The following is a 20116-nucleotide window of genomic DNA, read 5'->3' as shown; positions in this document are numbered from 1 at the left end:
ACAAACTGTAAATGAATTTAATTGAATCTTTTCAAAAATGCTTATTTATAGTGGCATCACTGTGAACAGCTCAGAGTTATCACCTTGTTATCATATTACATTCATTCTTATTTGTTATCTGATTTTGATGGTCTTGCACAGCTGTGCTTCTCAGCTCCAGTAGAGGGCTGTAGCCCTTATGGGAATCCCAATCTTTGAGTGGCTCTGAAATATCCAGCATTCCCTGCTGTGCCGCTAGGTCCGTGAAAGCCTGTATGCAGGTGTGCCAGCTGTCACCTGTGCACCTCCAATCCCCCCTCCCTCCCATCCAAAGCCCCAAACCCTACCCTCCCCTCCTCCCCCTGCTAAATGAATTCATCAGCCTTCATTACGCCCCACGTTCTCAGGTAATTGGGAGTGCGCCGTACATTGATGAATGATTACAGAGGACTGGGTGCATATTCATCATCGGGCTAAAATGTTCTTACGGACCAATAATGAGCCTCCAGCAGTGGCCAGGGCTGTGGTATTACATTTTCCTTGATTCAGGCGCAACTGAAAGCCTCTGTATGTAGAAATAAGAACCTGTAGGCCAATGATCACTTTTTAGAAGATGCATGTAAGAATGTGAGGCACAAAATAATGGAAATAAGTGCACGACTGCTTGTCGATTTGTTATTAGTCTCTCTCTCGGGCTTAACAGCTGTGGATGGTTCCCTCCTCTCTCATTTTCTTCCTCTATACGTCTCACTCGATGAGTTGGCTGATAATGTCCCATATGTCCAATGATAAATTTGGTCATTTGGAGATTATAATGACAGGGGACGCATGGCTTCACACTGGACCAGAATGACTCCAGAGACATTGCTGAACAATTCACCTGCATGCTCCTGGACTGCCGGATCAATATTAAGTGTACATATGGTATTTAGAATGTTGTTTACATACACACATACACACATATGTTGATTCTGGGGATTCAATATGCAGAGACTGTATGCTTCTAATAATAAAATAGCTTTTTTTTTTAATTTGTGTCTTTTTTGCTCATAACAGTTTCCTGACTGCACCAAAATACAGCAAAATAATGCTATATAGAAACGTGAGACATTATTAATTAATTAATTCAAAATAATTTTTTTGATAATTTTTTATCTATAATTTTTTACATACATATTTAATTTAACGGCATCTTTAGAAATCATAAAAGTGATGATGATTTGATGTTTAAGTAACATTTCTCAGTATTATTAATGTTTTTTTTCTATTATTATATAATTAAATGATTATTATTATAGAAAATGTTAAAATGGCATAAATTTAAAGCAGGTTTTCTTTCTTTCTTTCTTTCTTTCTTTCTTTCCTTTTTCTAGTATTACTATAATAGCAGTTTTAGCAAACCAATCCACTCTTGCGAATCAAAATAATTTAATTTAAAACAAAAATCTCATTGAAATAATCCAGTCAAACGCTATGATAGGTATGATAAAATATCATCTCAAGTTAAACAAGTGTAAATTTTCTTGTTTGGGTGAACAATCTCTCAAACTGCTGACAACTCTGAAAACCTATTTTAATGTCTTTTTTGTTGAACACACAAAAAAAGATATTTTGAAAAATGCATTTAGCTGGTATTCATTAGCCTCTTTCTCACATACAGACTTTTCCCGGAAAATGACCAGAATTTTCCATAAAGGGGTTATGTGTGAAGAGGCCCTTTTTGAAAATACCAGTAAATTTGTAATTTTCTGGAAAGAGAAGTTGTAACATTACCAGTCATTTGCTGGAATGCTGCTCTGTGTGAATGCAGAAGGATTGCCGGAAAGAGCGCGTCCAACACGCTGATGTGAGACGACTACTCCAGTCAATCATAACATTTAGGCGCATTCACCTCCGCCCTGATTTTGAAAATGAAGGCCTTTGAATATTTTTAAAGACACATTTAGCTGCTAGATGTTAGTCAGATAATGTTTCTATGTTCTTTCTTGACGCCAACTGTGTGAAAAATTATCGATAAAATGCTTATGATAAACCGCTGTTTGTTAACCTTCAAGCTCTGCTTCAGTTGCTTGACCCGTGTGCACATGAAGGAGTCCTCCGGTGAGCGCCAGCAAACACACACATTTTAAGTACATGTGAAAGGGTTCCTCCATATGTTTTCGTCAAAGTTGTTTACAATACTTATCCATCCATAGAATTTGTAATGTAGTCAAATGTGTAAACATTTAGCTGTGGTTTGTGCTTCTGACTTTGATTGTCTCTGGGACAAAGCAGCTGCATGATTGCTAAAGCTTTAAATAAAAGTGAAACCATCAACAAAAGCCCGACCCCTACTATGTTTACAAATACAAGTGTGACTGTTTAGAGATCATTTCTGGTTAATAATGTCAGATTTTACAAGTATATCGGAATGGATGTGTGAATTTGTTTTTCTGAAAAATTCCAGAACTTTCTTGCCTGTGTGAACAGCACTTTTTTGAATTTACCAGTAAAGTAGTTCCAACAATTTTCCAGGTATTTGCCAGTATCACTGTGTGAAAGGGGCCATTGACTTCCTACTCAATGGGCAAGCAGCATTTTTCAAAATATCATCTTTTAATAAAATTAAATCATAAAGATTTAAAACCACATGAGATAAATGATGAGGTCATTTTCATTTTTGCATGAACTATCCCTTTAATTGAGCACCATATGAAAAAGCCTTACACGATCCTTCATCTTGATGCATCTTAATATACATCTTAATATAACACATTTTGGAACCCATTCACATCTGTACATCCAGTCATCTTTTTTGTCTCAAACTGAACCAGATGTTAATATAAGACAGAAAATAAGGAAAATATTTTGCACACAAGCACAACTGTCTGTAGACATCTGGACCTCATGCACCAGCAGAAAAAAGAGAAAAAACTCGCCATCTCCCTCCATTATCTCCACCAAAAAAATAAATGGGAAATTAATTATGTTGACTGCAGCTCCAGCAAAAAACATCCAGGATGTCATTCATTACACAATCCCACAATGTAGCGCTACAGTCGGGACACTCGCAATAAGAGAGAGAGAGGGAGAGGGAGAGAGAAAACATGACAAATGCGAAAGGAACCATATGCAAATGAGTGAATCTTAATTAAGGCAGCCAAATTATTGAATGCATGAATAATCTATCTGGGTCTGACACAACAGGGCCTCGTGTTCTGCACCTCACCTGACGGCACAATCACACTCAACACTTGTTTCCCGGCTCACATAATTGATTTCACATTCATAAAAACACCAAATAAAATAATTGTTGTTCTGTTGAGTTTGTTATTAACCTTTGTGCGATGTGCATCCCACTTCTGCATCCTCTTTATGCATGACATGCCCCTTCATCTGCCCTTGTTTTTATTTCCAACTCCCTGTTCTCTGATTTTTTTCACAGCACACTCCAGACTCTGTTCCAAATCTCAGAGATATTACTACTGCCTGCATAGGCTTTCTAAATGAAGCACAGCAGATTCAGTCAACCACACTAATAGCTTGAATGTTGTATGGTAAAGCAGTGTGTGAGTTTAATAGTATGTTTATATTAATAGCATTTATAAAATGGATTCAAAATGTTGCAGATTAGTGGCAGTGGCTTTGACATTTTTTTTCCAGCATTTTTGTTAAAATCTTGATATGCGAAATTAATGTTTAAAAGAGGAACAAGAAGAAAAGAATAAGACAATCTTACCAAACCCAAACTTGTGAAAGACTGATAAAAACATGAATTATTAAATTTATTTTTTAGATACTTTATTTAAATGAAATGAATTAAACCTATTTTTATTTTAGATGCAAAAACCTCTAAATGCTGTCTGAAATATTCTACTAAAATTAGCATTTTTCTTATTCTCCTGTGTTTATATTCAGTTATTTCACTTTAAAGGCAATGAAAAGATCTTATTTGTCACTGTGCCTATACACAGTCAGAAAAAATGCCAGTTTTAAAAAAAGAAAACATCAAATGTCTTTTAGAGGTTTTTGGATCAAGTCTCTTAATTTATAAATGTTTCTAAGGATGTGTAAAATACTGGACAGAGCAAAAAGCACACAAGCAGTGTCGCAATTTCATTGCAATGGGCAATCTGCTAGACAATTAAGCATTTATGTGATAAATAATGAGCTGAAATTGAATGTAATGCTACATAATTATTGCTATTGTTATTGACGTTCATTTATTCCATTAATTTGTCTTGATAAGTAAAAACACTGGTTGTGAAACTTGTATTTTAAAACAGACTGTTCGCTAAGGCAGTGGATTAAAAGCAATAATGTTTAAAAAATAATAATTCCGTCTCTTTAACCATTTTGATTACAAAACTAAATATATCATCAGGAGACTAAATAATTCTCAACTGTATATGTTTTAGGCTTATCAGTCATTTACTTACATTTTATGAATCACCAAAATTATAAATAGAGTAGCACTTTTCATACTTTTAAAATTGTGCTTAAATTGTGGCTTAAGGAAACTCATGTACTCACATGTACAAAACATGTAATCGCTGATTTGATTGTAATTATTGACTATGACAAATTCTATGTATGTACAGTAAGTGTGTATTAAACTGTTTTCTAATTTAATATTGTAAATTTTGTTACAACATCCTGCCCAGAGACTACAGATGTAAGTTAGCTTTATTAGTAACTGTCATAACATGCAATGTTTTACATTGTCCCTGTATATACAAAAATAAAACAAACAAACAAACAAACAATAAAATAAATAAACAAACAAACAAATAAAACAAAATAAAACTAAATAAATAAATTAATTAATTAATAAACATTTATGTGTAGCACGTTCACCTCACAGCAAGAAGGTCACTGGTACGAGCCTCGGCTGAGTCAGTTGGCATTTTTGTGAGGAGTTTGCATTTGTTTTGCCCTGTGTTCGCGTGGGTTTCCTCCGAGTGCTTCGGTTTCCCCCACAGCCCAAAAACATGTGGTATTGGATTTGGATTTGCTAAATTTTTCATAGTGTATGTGTGTGAATGACTGTGTATGGATGTTTCCCAGTGATGGGTTGTAGCTGAAAGGGCATTCACTACGCAAAACATATGCTGGATAAGTTGGCGGTTCATTCCACTGTGGCAACCCCAGATTAATAAAGGGACTAAGCCAAAAAGAAATAGAATGAATGAATAACTTTGCTTACCTATGTTTTCTCTCCTGCATGTTACTGCACTTACTATGGGCAATAAAATGCACAAAAAAATGTGCACCATACTCTGTTGGCAAATAAAGGTGTTTTTACCGTTTTTGCGCCTAAAGGTGTTCTTAGAGTCACATAAAAGAGTTTTGATGTTTTTAGTTCCTTTTTTGGACTCATCTCGGGATCGTTGCTGTATATTGCCTCATTCACACTAGCAGTGACCTCGTAGCTGCCTGTTGCTCTGGGTGGCAACCTGCTACAAACGCAGGTTTGTGTAGGTCTACATCACAGAGAATACAACAGGTCTCTGAGCGAGCTGAGAGAGGATCACATGAGTTCTACTGGTTCTCCTATTGGCTGCCACTCAAAAAAAAGTCGCTTTTCATTTGCATAAAGTTGAAGGATTCTCAACTTTTTCATGTCGCTTGACACGTCCACCTGGTCGCCAACAGTCGCTGTCGCTTGTTTAGTCGGAGGTCGCCAGAAGTCTCCATTGAAATAAACGGTTGTTTGTTATTTTACCGCTGTAAGTCGCTCGTAGTGTGAATGAGGCTGATGGAGGATAAGAGAGCTCTCTTATTTAATCTAAAACAGCTCATACAGTTTAGTTCTAACCCTTATCAAACACATCTGATCAAACTAATTGAGTCCTTCAGGCTTGTTTTAAACCTACAGGCAAGTGTGTTGAAGCAGGGCTGGAACTAAACTGTGTAGGGCAGCAGCCCTCCAGGAAGTGAGTTGGACACCCCTGATCTAAAATATCCTAATTTGTGCTCTAAAGATGAACAAAATTCTCAGCATTGGAACAAAATAAAAGTGAGTAATTGATAACAGACTTTTCATTTTGGGGTGAACTAACCCTTTAAAATAATGTGGCTTTTTATAGGCAGCTCACCAGATTCTGAAACCCATCATTTAGAGTATTTCTCCCAGTAAAAGAAAGGTATGTTCATCTCGTTTAAAGCTCCAAGCAGTCTGAATCTTTTCCCCCCACAAGAAACTGCAGAGAAAATAACTCTCTCTCACTTGCCATCTTTCGATCTCTCTGCCAGCGCAGTTTGACTGCCCGGGATTTGGCAGGGAGCGCGAACTGAGTAAACCTGATGCGATGTTAACCGCAATTTACAAACACACTCAACCTCTCCCATGAACCCTCACTTAAATTCAGCATAAGCCTCCGAGAACTTGGCTGACAGCAGGAGCCACCAATGAAGATCACAGCAATTATTGATGCAACACGGAGAAATCCAAACAGTTCTGTGGGTTAATTCTGAAAGAGTTTAGGGAGAATCTGAAAGAGAGCTGCATTGTTGTGTCAGCGCTTTAAAGATGTATGCTTTGGAAGATCTTCAGAAAAGTCAACTGAGGTCTTTGAGTACAACAGAAATGCCCAGAGCGGTGTGTATGATGGGTGTTTGGACTGATTGGTGAGAGAGAAACAGAATGGAGCTGAATGGGTCAGTGGGGAGAGAATGACGCAAAGTAGCTGGGTTCGTAACGGCGCTGCAATCTCAGCCACATCAAGGACAAAGCGCGGCCCCATGGAGATGCGCGTTTGAGGCTGTAGACGTCTGGAGTTAAAGAGCGACGGGTGCGCAGGGAGTGTGTGCGCAGGAAGGGCTTGATGAAGCCACAGCGGATTTGATTCACACTTCGCTCGCTGTGAGGAAAGGATGCAGCAGATGCAGTTGCAGTCTCTTGAGGTGATGCATTAAAAGCTGAGAAAGAAACTCTGGAAAAAACTAAAACTCTGGAGAGGCCAAACACTGGAATTTTTGTTTTTGTTTTTGGAGGAATGTAAGCACTTCAGGACACCTTGGTCAGATATGTGGAGTAGGGCAACAGCAGATAATTGATTAAAAGTATATATGGATGAAATATTAACCCATTAAAATCCCTCATCAGGATATCACAGAATTCTGGGAGTTGAAAACTGAATGGAAAATAAAATTACACAAAATTAGATTAAATAAGATAATATTAATGTAATGACTTCAGATTAACAATACATATATAATCAACTAAAAAAATTGTTAAATTGTATATGTATATATAATATTAGAGAATGTTTTTAACAAATGCAAACTATAAATTCCCCACAGAATATTATCCTTTAAATAAAAAGTGTTTTGTTATAATAATAATAATAATAATAATAACACATTAATAATAATGACAACAAATTAATAATAATAATATTAATAATAGTAAAATAACACAACAATAATAATAATAGTAATAATAATAATAATAATAATAATAATATTAATAATTATTATTAATTATTAAACATTATTAATAATAATAACACAACAACAATAATAACAGTAATACTACTACTACTACTACTACTACTAATAATATAATAATAATAACAACAACACATTAATAAAATTTATTATAATAATATAATAGTAACACAATAACAATTATTATTATTATTATTAGTGAAACTATTAAATGAAAAATACATTAAATAATATTAAATAAATATATTAAGAACTTTTAATTATGGCTATTTTACTAAGTTAACCAATCATAATTTTAGGATTTTAGGACATTTTAGAGGAAAGCCATTTTAAGTACATGTCTGTCCCATTCTGTTTTCAAATGCACATTATTAGTGACCCAGAGCAGATGCAACTATTTAATGTGAATAAAACCACTCTGAGACACTAAAACCACAAGCTACTTGCATGTACAGCAGAAATGTAATGAAGATCTTGTCTGGTAGTTACAGATCTGTCATGAGAATGTGTGTGTTGTTTTTTTGTCTGGTTCCTAAAGGGATAATCTATAGATAAAGTTATTAATTTATACATACACTTGGATGTCCAGCATGATCCTTTTGTCTTCCTCAACATGGATGCCCCAGATGCAGTCCTGACCCTTATCATAGGCCTCAGGCCAGTTTGGAGACAAGACCATCCCCGCTGAATCTGTGATCTCACCACTACAAACAGCTGCAATACAAACAAACACAGAGAAAAACAAAGGTCACTAATAAACACAAATTTACCCCTCTTTAAAAGACATACTTATAATCTAAATAATACATACAGTTTTTAGCCTCCTGAATTATTATCCCCCCTGTTTATTTTCCCTCCATTTTCTGTTTAATGGAGATAAGATTTTTTCAAGACATTTCTAAACATAATAGATTTAATAACTCATTTCTAATAACTGATTTATTTTATCTTTACCATGATGACAGTAAATACTATTTGACTAGATATTTTTAAGACGTAAGTATTTAGCTTAAATCAACCTTAAAAGGCTTAGCTAGGTTAATTAGGTTAGCTAGGCAGGTTAGAGTAATTAGGCAAATCATTTCATATCAATGGTTTGTTCTGCAGACAATCAGAAAAAAATATAGCTTAATTTAATAATTTTGACCTCAAAACAATTTTTAAAAAATGTAAAACTGCTGTTATTCAAGCCAAAATAATGTAAAACTGCTCTTATTCAAGCCAAAATAAAACAAATAAGACTTTCTCCAAAAGAAAAAACATTATCAGACATACTGTGAAAATTTCCTTGCTCTTTTAAACGTCATTAGGCACATATTTAAAAAAATAAAACAAAATTCAAAGGGGGGCTAATAATTCTGACTACAACTTTATATGCATTTTGACATTTGAATTAATACACTGTAAAAAAAACTTTCTGCCTTAAATTTTTGAGTTGAATCAAATTAACTTTTTAGTCCTCTCAACATGCATCAATTAAACTAACTAAAGATATCAAGTTGAGCTTAAAAATGTAGTTGAAACCTGATGAACTATTTAAAATAAGTTAAAGTAACATAACATATTTGTTGTCGAATTATGTCATAACAATTTTTATAGTGTATTAGTATTATTTGGAAAAAATATACTAACATTGATAGTTTAATAGTATGAATGTTAACTTTGTCAGCTTTGTTTATTTTTGTGTTCATATGTTTTGTTTTCATTTTATTATGTTTTTAAATACCTTTATTTGTTTAAGTTAATGCAATCAGTAACAGATTTTTTTTTTTGCAATCTGTACTTAAGTAATATTCTGACAACTTGATGACTTAATGGTACAATTTTGCATTTCTTTAGCAAATGTATTGTAACAATAATATTATTGTAACTTTTTAGCTTTGCTTATTTTGTGTTTTACTGTATTTTATGCAGATTATTAGAGTTTTAAAATAAATCAACATACGTTTCTTTTAAATAAAAGCAAACATTAGTGTATTATCAGTTTATTTACTTCAGCGACATTTTTGCAACCTGCTGACTTAAGATTGCACTTTTGTATTTCTTTAGCAAATTTATTGTAAATTAATTACATTTTAGTAGCTTTTTCAGCTTTGCATAATTTTGAATTTATTTCTAGTTTATGAGCTTTTTTAATACCTCTAAATAGTTTTTATAACTTCAAATTATAGAATATGTACCGTATAGTTACTTTAGCAATATTTTATTGGCAACTTATTGTATTAAAATGACCATTTATCATCTTTAAGCAAATTTGCTGTAAGTTTTTGTCATTCCAATAGCTTTTGTCCTTTAAAGAGATTTTCTAAATTTGTTACACAGGAGACTGGTAGGTCAAGCTCTGGATTAATCTCACCATTGGAGTGTAAGTAGAAAATTCAGGTCAGATTAATAAACAACTTTCGCTTTTCTGTTTTCATTTCCTCCTTTTCACTCAATCACTACACTGGCTTAGCTGGACGTAAGCACATTTTCAAATGGAAAGCTGTTGTCTTGACCCTCTGCTAGAGCCAGTACGATTAAATCCTTTCAATCCAAACTCTATTGTGTAGCTGAAGAAATGCACTTGAGCAGGGGGTCAGATAAGATGCACCATGTGTGTGTGTGTGTGTGTGTGTGTGTGTGTGTGTGTATGTGTGTGAGGGTTGGATTCAAGGTTTTTTTCTCGTTCTTGTGCTCCTGCTTCTGGCCTCCATGGCTTAATGCTTTTAGTGGTGCTTTAGGCTTGTGTCTGTAGCTAAGAGTGTCTGAAACTCATCCAGGTGACACAGGATGTAGTGGATTACATAGAAGAGGCACTAAAAGGATGGGTGACGCTTTTGCTGTACCTGCACATGCTGCCAGTTGAGCTCTTCAGCAGATGCAGAATAGACGCACATATATACAAATGTACGGCCTACGCATATACACTCACGTGTCAACAGAGAAAAGAGAACTCTAGAATCAGCTGTGCATGACAGTGTTTTTTACTTGAGTGTGTGTAGTTTTAGCTCTCAGTAGATTAAGCATATTATCTTAATTGGGTAAACCCTTTTAACTATTTATAATTAATTTGTTAATATCCTTTGTCAGGTCAATAAATATTTAATAAAAACAATAATGACTTAATATTATTTACTGTTATTATGAAATTAAAGCAGAGACTAAGCTGGATGAAGTCAGTTTATTGTGATTTGTTCTTAAATAAAACATTAAATGAATAATAACAAGTAACAACACCAATAATTCATACTTTTATTATATTTATTATAAATATTAATATTAATACAACAACTTAATTCTAACTAAAATAATAATTTTTAAACAACAACAATAATGATAATAACACATTTTAACATTATTTAGTTACCTGATATGCCATCTTATAGTCTACAAAGATCTCCCAGTATTTCTCTGTTGTAATCAGAAGATCACGATATTACTATGATATTAATACAGCACTACAACATGCAAAAGAGAGAGAGATCGACTTGGAAACTCATTTACCTGTTTAATATGATTTGATCAGCTGTAGTTAGAAATTACGCTGTTTTTCTCTTAGGGCTTATTATTATACAGTCTCTGTAGCCATCTTGTGGATAATGAACGCCGTCAACCGTCTTTGCTCAAAGACAGGCTGATGGCTGCCGATGCGCTGTCTCTCAGAAATTATAAATATTTGAATCGATAAATGAATAAAGGACGTTTAACTATATTTGGCATTGAATTACTGTTCAAGAGAATTGTTATAAAATGCTGTTGAGTCACTGAATTACTCATTTAATATGTTCAAAAGAGCTAATTATTTTGGTAATACAACTGCTGTCATACAAGTGGGTCACTGAATCATTATTTCAATAGTTTTTGTTCTGAGTCACTCAAACAGATCTTTCAAAAATGAGAAACAATTTATAATACGGTTGTATTAGTTAATGTCATTTAATGTATTTCTTAACATGAAAAACAGCAAGCAATGCATTTATTACAGTATTTATTAATCTTTGTTAATATTAGTCAATAAAAATAAATGTGTTCCTTGTTAGTTCATGTTAACTCACAGTGCATTAACTAATGTCAACAAGCATGAATTTGGATTTTAACAATAAATGAATAAACTGATTATTGAGTATTGAGTATATGAGTATTGTTCATTATGTCAGGAAATATCACTATTGAAACTCAATTGCAAAGTGTGACCAATAAATTCAATCTTTTCAAACAGATTTTAGCAATGTTACATAACATAGTAAATTATGGTATTTTGTTTAGCTGTCTATTTATAATAATAGAAGAATCATGGTCATACTGTAACCAAAAAAAGAAATTCTCAATTTACCCAGAATCATGCAGCTTTATTTAAAATATAGATTTATTTTAAGTTTAAAGGTTTAAAAGGCATTTCAGATTCAACTGAAGGAGATTTAATTCTAAATTTGGGTAACACTTTATTTTGATGGTCCACTGTCTGCTTAATATCTGTTGATACTGCTTCTTCAACAGCCATTTAACTGACTATAAGAAACTTTGCAAGTACATGCCAACTTACCCTAACCCCAATCATCTAATGAGAATTAGTTGCAGATGAAATGCAACTTAAATTCAACAAAAGCACCATCAAAATAAAGTGTGACCTAAATTTGTCCTAACCCCAGCTCGCATGCATATTCAAACATTCACACAGACGCACCTCTGCAGGTGGGCTCAGTCTCGTTCCACTGAGGGTTGCTGGGATCCATGCACTCGATGATAACGGAGCCCTGCTCCAGAGTGTATCCGGGGTCACAGGTGAACTCCACAACCGTGCCCACAGCATAGGTGCTGTCAGTGGTGGTGAAGTTGCCGTACTTGACGAATGGCTCGTAGCAATGCCCCGCTGCAAAAGCTGAGAGGACACACCATAAATCACCTGCTCCGAGACGCACATCACAGTCCAAACCCCACCATCAACATGCATCTCCTTTCAGAAGAGCTTAAATTACAAAGGCAGTCAGTCCGTTTGGCTCAGTCCATAACCTTCTCACATAATTTTATGTCTGAAAGGCAGAGAATGGTGTACAATTCGAATTTAAAGTCCGCAAGAGTCAGAAGTGGAGGAGAATTATTTCAGTATGTTGATGTATTTCCAACTGAAACTGAATATTGAATAGGAGGGGGATTTATTTTGGCAAGTCATCCCTTCTTAATAAACTAATGGTAAGAGGATGTTGTTAAGACTATTGGGGTTGAATCCTGACATCAACAGAGATTTTAATTTGACTTTTATTACCAAAACAAACATTTTTTTTCAGTGAATTAACTTGCATTGATTAACCTGAGGAATAACAAAGTTTGCTGGCAAAATAAACACTGTAAATTCAGGTCTCACAGAGACTTTATAAGCACCAATGCAAAAAAAAAAAAAAAAAAAAAAAAAACATTTAGTTTGCTGAATGTACCACTGATTTCCACCAATAACAATTCTCGTGGACGCAAACCCAAGGTTTTTGTCTGCCCTTGGAATGAGATTGTTAGTTAATCAACCTTAGCCAGACGTGCAAGGCCACTTACCAGCTTAAACGGAAGAGAGATGGGCCGACAATGTGAATAAATGTGAAACGTGAATGAACAAACTCACTCAGGGAAACAACAAACCGTCACGCCTGGCTGAAGCGTTATTGGTTGTTGTGCTCGTCTGAGAATGTAGAATGGAGATTAGAGACGAGAGAAGGAGACTTAAGATGAGGATGTTCAGAATATGGGTAAACACTGGCTTTGATATCCCTCCGGGTCCGGCCTCATTCATGCGTGCGCTAGATTAGCCTACCCACATTTCAGCTTTATATTCAGCCTAGCTCGCTATTTAATAAACACAGGCCATTCTGCCAATTACAGCAAACTGTTTTCACCCCACACCCCCTTCCCCAGACACATCTGCATTATTCATCTTTGACTTCATCTGGCTGCGTTCTCTAAAAGAAGCAGAAATGAGCCATTTTAATCATCCGTTTATTCTTGCTCTTTAATAACCGCAGAAACAAAGATTATATAAGATGGCATCAGCATAGAAGTTAGATTTATATGGATATATGAGTTCCAATTGCCACATAATTGGATATGCAACGTACATTTTGTGCTACTGCCATGAGTCAAGCTCCCACAGGAAAGAAAAATTATAAAAGCATTTTTTTATGTAAGTTTGTTTGTTTGTTTGTTTTCCCCTCGTCTTACACATCTTGCTTGAGAAAATAGTTCATCTAATTAAAATCAATACTCTTATTCATTAAACATGCATTATGTAGATGAAAGATAAAATATACTCAAATCCCAAATAAATTATTTTATATTTAACTTAATAGCTGATAAATAGATGATCTATATTTAACTCTAATATCAAAAATTAAACATGACCACAAATTTCGTACAATGCTAATATTATTGTTATTATATTTCTTGAAAGGCAAATCAGAATTATATTATTTGAAGTACCATTTAACACTGAAAACTGGATTAGTTTCAAATAGTAACATTTTCCATTGTATTTTTGACTAAATAAATAAAATGCAAAAGAATAACAAAATTTAAATAAATATATAAGGGGCTAGGTCAGTTGGCATCTCTGTGTGAAGTTTGCATGTTCTTTCCGTATTCGCGTGGGTTTCCTCCGGGTGCTCCGGTTTCCCCCACAAGTACAAAGACATGCGCTACAGGTGAATTGAATAAGCTAAATTGGCCGTAGTGTATGTGTGAGACTGTGGGAGTACATGGGTGTTTCCCAGTGTTGGGTTGCAGCTGGAAGGGCATCCGCTTATTTCGTGGTTCATTCCGCTGTGGTGACGCTTAAATAATAAGAATAAGCTGAAAGGAAAATTAATGAATGAAAGAATAAATATATAATTGAGTACACCCCATTTTGAAAATGAATATTTGATAAATTTCTCAGTCAATTTAGGTAATATATTTTGGTGCGTTTGAACAAAACAAATTTATTAAACAGATATATCTATTAAATAACATTTTAGTCACAGAACATATTTAGAAATAAAAAGGTAATACATTTAAATTCATACAAAAATAAATGAATTACAAAATTTCAACAATTTAATTATTATTGTTATTATTTATTTATTTATTTTTTTCTAGATTTTTTTAGGCTACTAATTTTTGGACCGTTATTGTAAGTTGCTTTGTTAGATAAGCTCCAGATTTGGCTTTAGTACTGAGACAACAACTTCATTTATGGCCGTGTTACAAATTATCATCCTCTGAATAATGCTTCGTCAGATTGCACTGCTCTTCAGAGGTAAGAAGGTCTTAATGGTGATTCTCCTCCAGAAACTACAGTGACTCTTTGTTTGCAAGAATGTGGGCGTTTGAGTATTTGAGTGTGACGTGCGTTTGACAGGAAGGATTGTACCCCGTGCTCATTTCATACAGATTATAGAGCCAATAAAACGTTTGTTTTCAAGTACACTTGGTTCATTTAAAATTACAGATTTCAAGCTGTATGTGGATATATTTCTTATGTCTGTGAAGGAGGTATTCGCTGAGATTCCAGTGTGTTTGTTGACCACCAAACAGTGGTAAAAGCACACATCTGGTCCGAGCTTCTCTCCCAGAGAAACGTCAGTCTATAGCGATCGATAATTGGCTCTTGTACTAGTAGGACGGGCTTCATTTGCCATATTGACCCTTTTCCCCTTTCAAAACTATACGAGTGACATGTCTTGTGTATTCTATAGTCTTTGTATATATGCACAAATATACTATTGTAAGCCTCAAATAGAAAATATAAATTTTAAATGAGAGATTTGTGAGGAAGTTTGTTGGCTAACATCCCAGAAAACTATGATAAACACTATGATACTTTCAGCAAATATAAATGTTGCATTGAAGTGCAGTAATTACATAAATCTAAATTAGTCTGGTTTAAATGGCCTTCAGATACTGAACAAGTACTTTGTTTGTGGCCATTCGATACACAGAGATCCAGATCAAAGCTTTTTCTAGTCTACTGAAATTGATAAAAACAGATCCAATTTGTTTATGATGACAGAAAAAGGAGAGCAGCACTTCAATCAGAAAGACTATTAAATCCTGAGCACTCTGCCTGGTGTGAAATTCAGAGAGGCATCCTGAGCGTGCGAAGACAAGCTGAATTGTCACAGGTTGCCGTGAAGGCACATTAGTATATTGTAGATAGCATAATCGGATTGCGACATGGTAAATGAGATTAGATTGATCTCGCCAGATAATGACTGCGAGGTCCTGAGAGGTGCGCATGACATCCCTGTGAACAAACGTTCGCCTGACCTGTCAGAGGGAATAGGCATGCAATTTCTGCGCTTTCTGTTTCCAGTTAAAACTCATTTTAATGACCTTGTCGAGTTGCATTTGCCTGCCTCATTCGATTTCCATTTGATTTAATCTGAATAAATCTCATTTGAGCCAGGAATCTAAGGAGTGTTTAGCAAGGCACATGGGAGAGGGGATCTTTGGTGTGAATTGAAGCAACAAGGGGAATGTGCCGGAAGGTATGGTCTTTGTCTCTGGCACAGCCCTGAGGCTCTGTAGAGGACATGTGTTCTTCAAACAACCATTGAACTCGTTAACCACCGCCATGTAAGGCCCGGCTCACAGACAAACCGGTGAAGGATAGATGAGAAAAAAAATGCTAGCTCCTATCAAGTTCTCATTATTACGATGTCCTGTGAACAATGCTGTAGAGTGACTAAAAACTGAATAAAATTTATACTCTATTATATCAACCATGGTATATGCACTGCTAAAGTATAGTGAAGGGGCCTCTATCCTGCTCAGTGAGCGCCATTTTTCAAATAATCACTCCTCTCCACCAATAAGCTGGTGTGTGGTGTGCGGACTGGCGCAATCTGGCTGCCGTCATGTCATCTAGGTGGATGCTGCACTCTGGAGGTAGATGAGGAGATTCGCCCCAATGTGTAAAGCGCTTTGAGTGTCCAGAAAATAAATATATATAAATGTACTGAAATGTATGTACGCTATATAAATGTAAGGAATTAATTAATTAACAAATAGTAGTTCGGAAATCAAATGGCTAATAAGTGAAATGTAAATACTATCTCATAAGTAAATAAATAAAAAAACATATGACCTACACTAAATGTCCCCTAAACTGAACTGAGAAAAAGAAATAATGCAATAAAATGGATTTGGAGAAGCAGCATGCTATTTTACTTGGATCTGAGAGAAGTGAGGAACACTTGTAATAGGCTTGCTTTTTGCAATGATGTTGGCAAGAAATAATCTATTTACAATTATATTGATGGCTCAAGTGGACTGTAAAAGCCTTCATTTAAGTATCTCAGTTAATCCAACTGAGTTTGATTGGATTGATTAGGGTGGTGTAGATCTGAAATAATCTAATCAATAGGAAGTTTGTACGACTTGAACCTAGTTTCTGAAGTAAAATGATCTTGATGCTTCTGTTTGCATTTGCATTGCATATTCAAGAAAATGCATATAATATGAACCAAATTGACAAAATAGTACAAATTTGCATTACAAAACAGCATCGATGGTGTCAAAATTTCTGTAAATGATTTACAAAATAAAGTACAATGAAGTAACATCGTATTTACATATCCACCAATGCAATAAATGCAATGCAAACTAGTGTAGTTGCAAATTAGCAAAGCTTAATGCTCTTAAGGTGTGGATGATCTGTTATGACAAGGTAATGTGCAAGTTTTTTGGGGGGCAGAAAAGTATGTGGAGGTGCTAAGAAAATCAACATTTATTGTATTTTATATGCCTTTATTGATATGTTAGCCTACTTAAAAAATGCAATTAATTAGTAAGAGCAGCTATGGTGCACATATTGAAAAAAAAGATTGTTTTTATTTAGCCCTGTTTATTCGTTGTAATGTAATGTAATGTGTATTTATATAGTGTTTTTATTGTGTATGGACATACACCCATAGCGCTTCCCAATGAGGAGGGTTAGGGGTCTCTCCACACCCCTACCAGTGTGCACCATCAACTTGGGATGATGCGAGGGCAGCCACAAGACAAAGGCACCAGTGACCTCACCATACACCAGCTATTGGTGATAGAGCCAATTCAGTGGATGGGGATGATTGGGAGGGATGATCGGGATTGGCTAAAGAATATGAATAACAGATAAGCCTTTAGACATATACAGTTTAAATAAAAAAATGCTAACTAGCTGAATTATTAGCTCCACTGTTTATTCCCCTCCCCCAATTTCTGTTTAACAGAGAGATTTTTTCAACATATTTCTAAAAAAATAGTTTTAATAACTCATTTCTAGTAACTAATTTATTTTACATTTGCCATGATGCCAGTAAATAATATTTTACTAGATATTTATCAAGACTTCTTTACAGCTTAAAGAGACATTTAAGGGCTCATCTAGGTTAATTAGGTTAACTAGGCAGGTTAGGGTAATTAGGCAAGTTATTGTATAATGATGGTTTGTTTTGTACTATTGAAAAAATTATAGCCTAAAGGGGCTAATAATTTTGACCTTAAAATGTTTTTTTTTTAATCTGCTTTTATTCTAACCAAAATAAAACAAATAAGACTTTCTCCAGAAGACAAAACATTATCAGACATACTGTGAAAATCTCACAAACCTTTTTACAATGACTACAATAAACTTGTATTTAAGTGAGATAATCTAATAGATGTACATTGTGACAACTGTTTTTGTTTTTGAAAATTCAGGTGCAAAAATAGCTTTGGTTTAAACCTTTTCAGTGCTTTTCTTCTCTGCATGTGTAGTAAATACCGACAGCACTGTTTTAACGCCAAAAAGACAGTTTGCGCTGGAACAAGCTGTTAGTAAATCTGGCTCTGTTGTTGTTGTTTTTTTTTAAATCACACAGTATCCATTCATGACTCATTTTTTGGCCTGAACCAGTTGAGTATTTCAAATCTACAAGGACCCACATAAACTGTATGTCTGGTTGCGTTTGGTACGGGAGAATCCAGTCCTTTCAAGCCCTGAATTGCCTGCACCTGTTTTATTGGTTCTTACCTTCATATCTGATGGCCATTCCTGTGTTGGTGCCGAAACCATCTGTAGTGAACTCCACAAAGAGATGTCTGGAGGAACTAGCGACTCCCTCATTAGGAAGGTATTCCACCTCATACGAGTCATACACGATGGGTGAGTCAATATGGTTGCCGTTTTTGATCAAAAACCTGCAAGCGTCAACAGAACAGAAGAGTTGAGCTCCTTTAAAACAGCAAATCTGTTTGGCAGCAGACGTAACGTTCCTCCGATTTCTAGTACTGTCTTTTGGCAGTTTGCATAATAATCGCCTGATATGATTTTGAATAGCTGAGCAGCAAGTGACCTCATTAAAAGTCCATTTGTTAGCAAAGCCTGCAGAAAAAAAGCGGATACCGCTAATAAAAATAACTTAATCCCCCTCCTGAGGCCCCGGAGTGGGCTCTAATCACTCTCTCCACGCCTGCATGAGGGGGTTTGATTATTTTAAATTATTTTAAAGGAGAGCAAGTGTCTGATCTCAGAAACTTTCATCCACTTTCACTCTTGCAGTCGCAGCTCTTCCTATCATGCCTTGCTCTTGCTGTATCATATAACGCCCTGAAGAGCAACGCCACATTTGGAGTATGACTGCACTGTGAACAGACACTCTGACTGACTCTATAGAGCATCATATGACTAATTAGTGAAGAATAGCTGACTGGGACTGACCTGTCGTCGTCTTCAGCGAGGGCCACCTTCTCGAAGTGCACATGCAGCCGGTGGCCTTCAGGGGCTTGCAGCACCCAGTGGCAGGTTAGGTTGTTGCTGTAGTTGCCAGGAAAACCAGGAGACACAATGCGGCCGAGAGTCGCATTCTTCACCATTCCACCGCAGGCCACTGTTCAAAGCACAAATGAAAGGAAGCAGATGACATTGAGAAGAAAAAGAAAAGCTGGAGGTCGTAGAAACCCTCAGAGTGAGCTTTGAGATGTGGATAACAGAACTCTTTCATACCGCACGACTGTAGAGACTAGAAACAAGTGTGTAGCAATAATAATAAAAATACATGGTACGTGAGGGCACAGTGTTATGGTTCAAGGGCACCTTTAGACATATCAATATGTTTGTAAAATAGGCTGCATGTCTAAATTTGCAATATTCATAAAAAGTAGGCAAAAAAGTACCCTGATGTCCTACTACTTTCACCAATATTCTGACATTTCATTCCATGAGGTAAAAAAGAGCAATGACATGGGAAATGAAGTAAAAAGTATTTCTACATTCTACACATATTTACATTATATGGATACTTTTAAAATGGTTGCAACGTCTGTGCTTAACTGAATACTGTGTCTAGCCAGACAATATAGGATTTCTGTGGCTAGTTTCTAAGTAAAAAAACAACATTTTCTTCCAAAGTCCTTCAATGTCTCAAATGTAGTCCTAATGTTTCTTTCTGGAATGTACATATCGCAAAATTCACAATTTAACCATGAGGGACAGTGGCTTTCATTAGCATTCTTTGGTTGTCAGCTCTAAAAGTTTATGTTTCACAGCTCTATAGTACTTAATTCATTTAATACTTTTTTGGGGGTGGGGGGAGGGGGGGCTGTCCCTTTATTCATCAGGGGTTGCCACAGCGGAATGAGCCGCCAACTTATTCAGCATAAGTTTTACACAGCGGATGCCCTTTCAGCTGCAACCCAATACTGGGAAACATCTATAACACTCATTGACACTCATACACTAAGG

General features: G+C 35.4%; 1 protein-coding gene across 2 annotated transcripts in view; it reads right to left on the bottom strand.

The window, feature by feature from the left end:
* The window catches only part of sez6b (seizure related 6 homolog b), a 335386-nt gene that overhangs the window by 38930 nt on the left and 276340 nt on the right, over positions 1-20116 (bottom strand). For both annotated transcript variants that reach the window (XM_073923756.1, XM_068213721.2), the window contains exons 6-9: positions 19094-19262; positions 18407-18573; positions 12077-12271; positions 7986-8124 (exon numbers count right to left, since the gene is read on the bottom strand). In XM_073923756.1, coding sequence (XP_073779857.1) covers positions 7986-8124; positions 12077-12271; positions 18407-18573; positions 19094-19262 — 670 coding nt within the window. The remainder of the gene's footprint in view (positions 1-7985; positions 8125-12076; positions 12272-18406; positions 18574-19093; positions 19263-20116) is intronic.

Source organism: Danio rerio, chromosome 15 (genome assembly GCF_049306965.1).
Source record: "Danio rerio strain Tuebingen ecotype United States chromosome 15, GRCz12tu, whole genome shotgun sequence".
Taxonomy (NCBI): Eukaryota; Metazoa; Chordata; class Actinopteri; order Cypriniformes; family Danionidae; genus Danio; species Danio rerio.
Note: the sequence above shows the minus strand (reverse complement) of the source record. Positions and strands in the feature narration are given on the sequence as shown.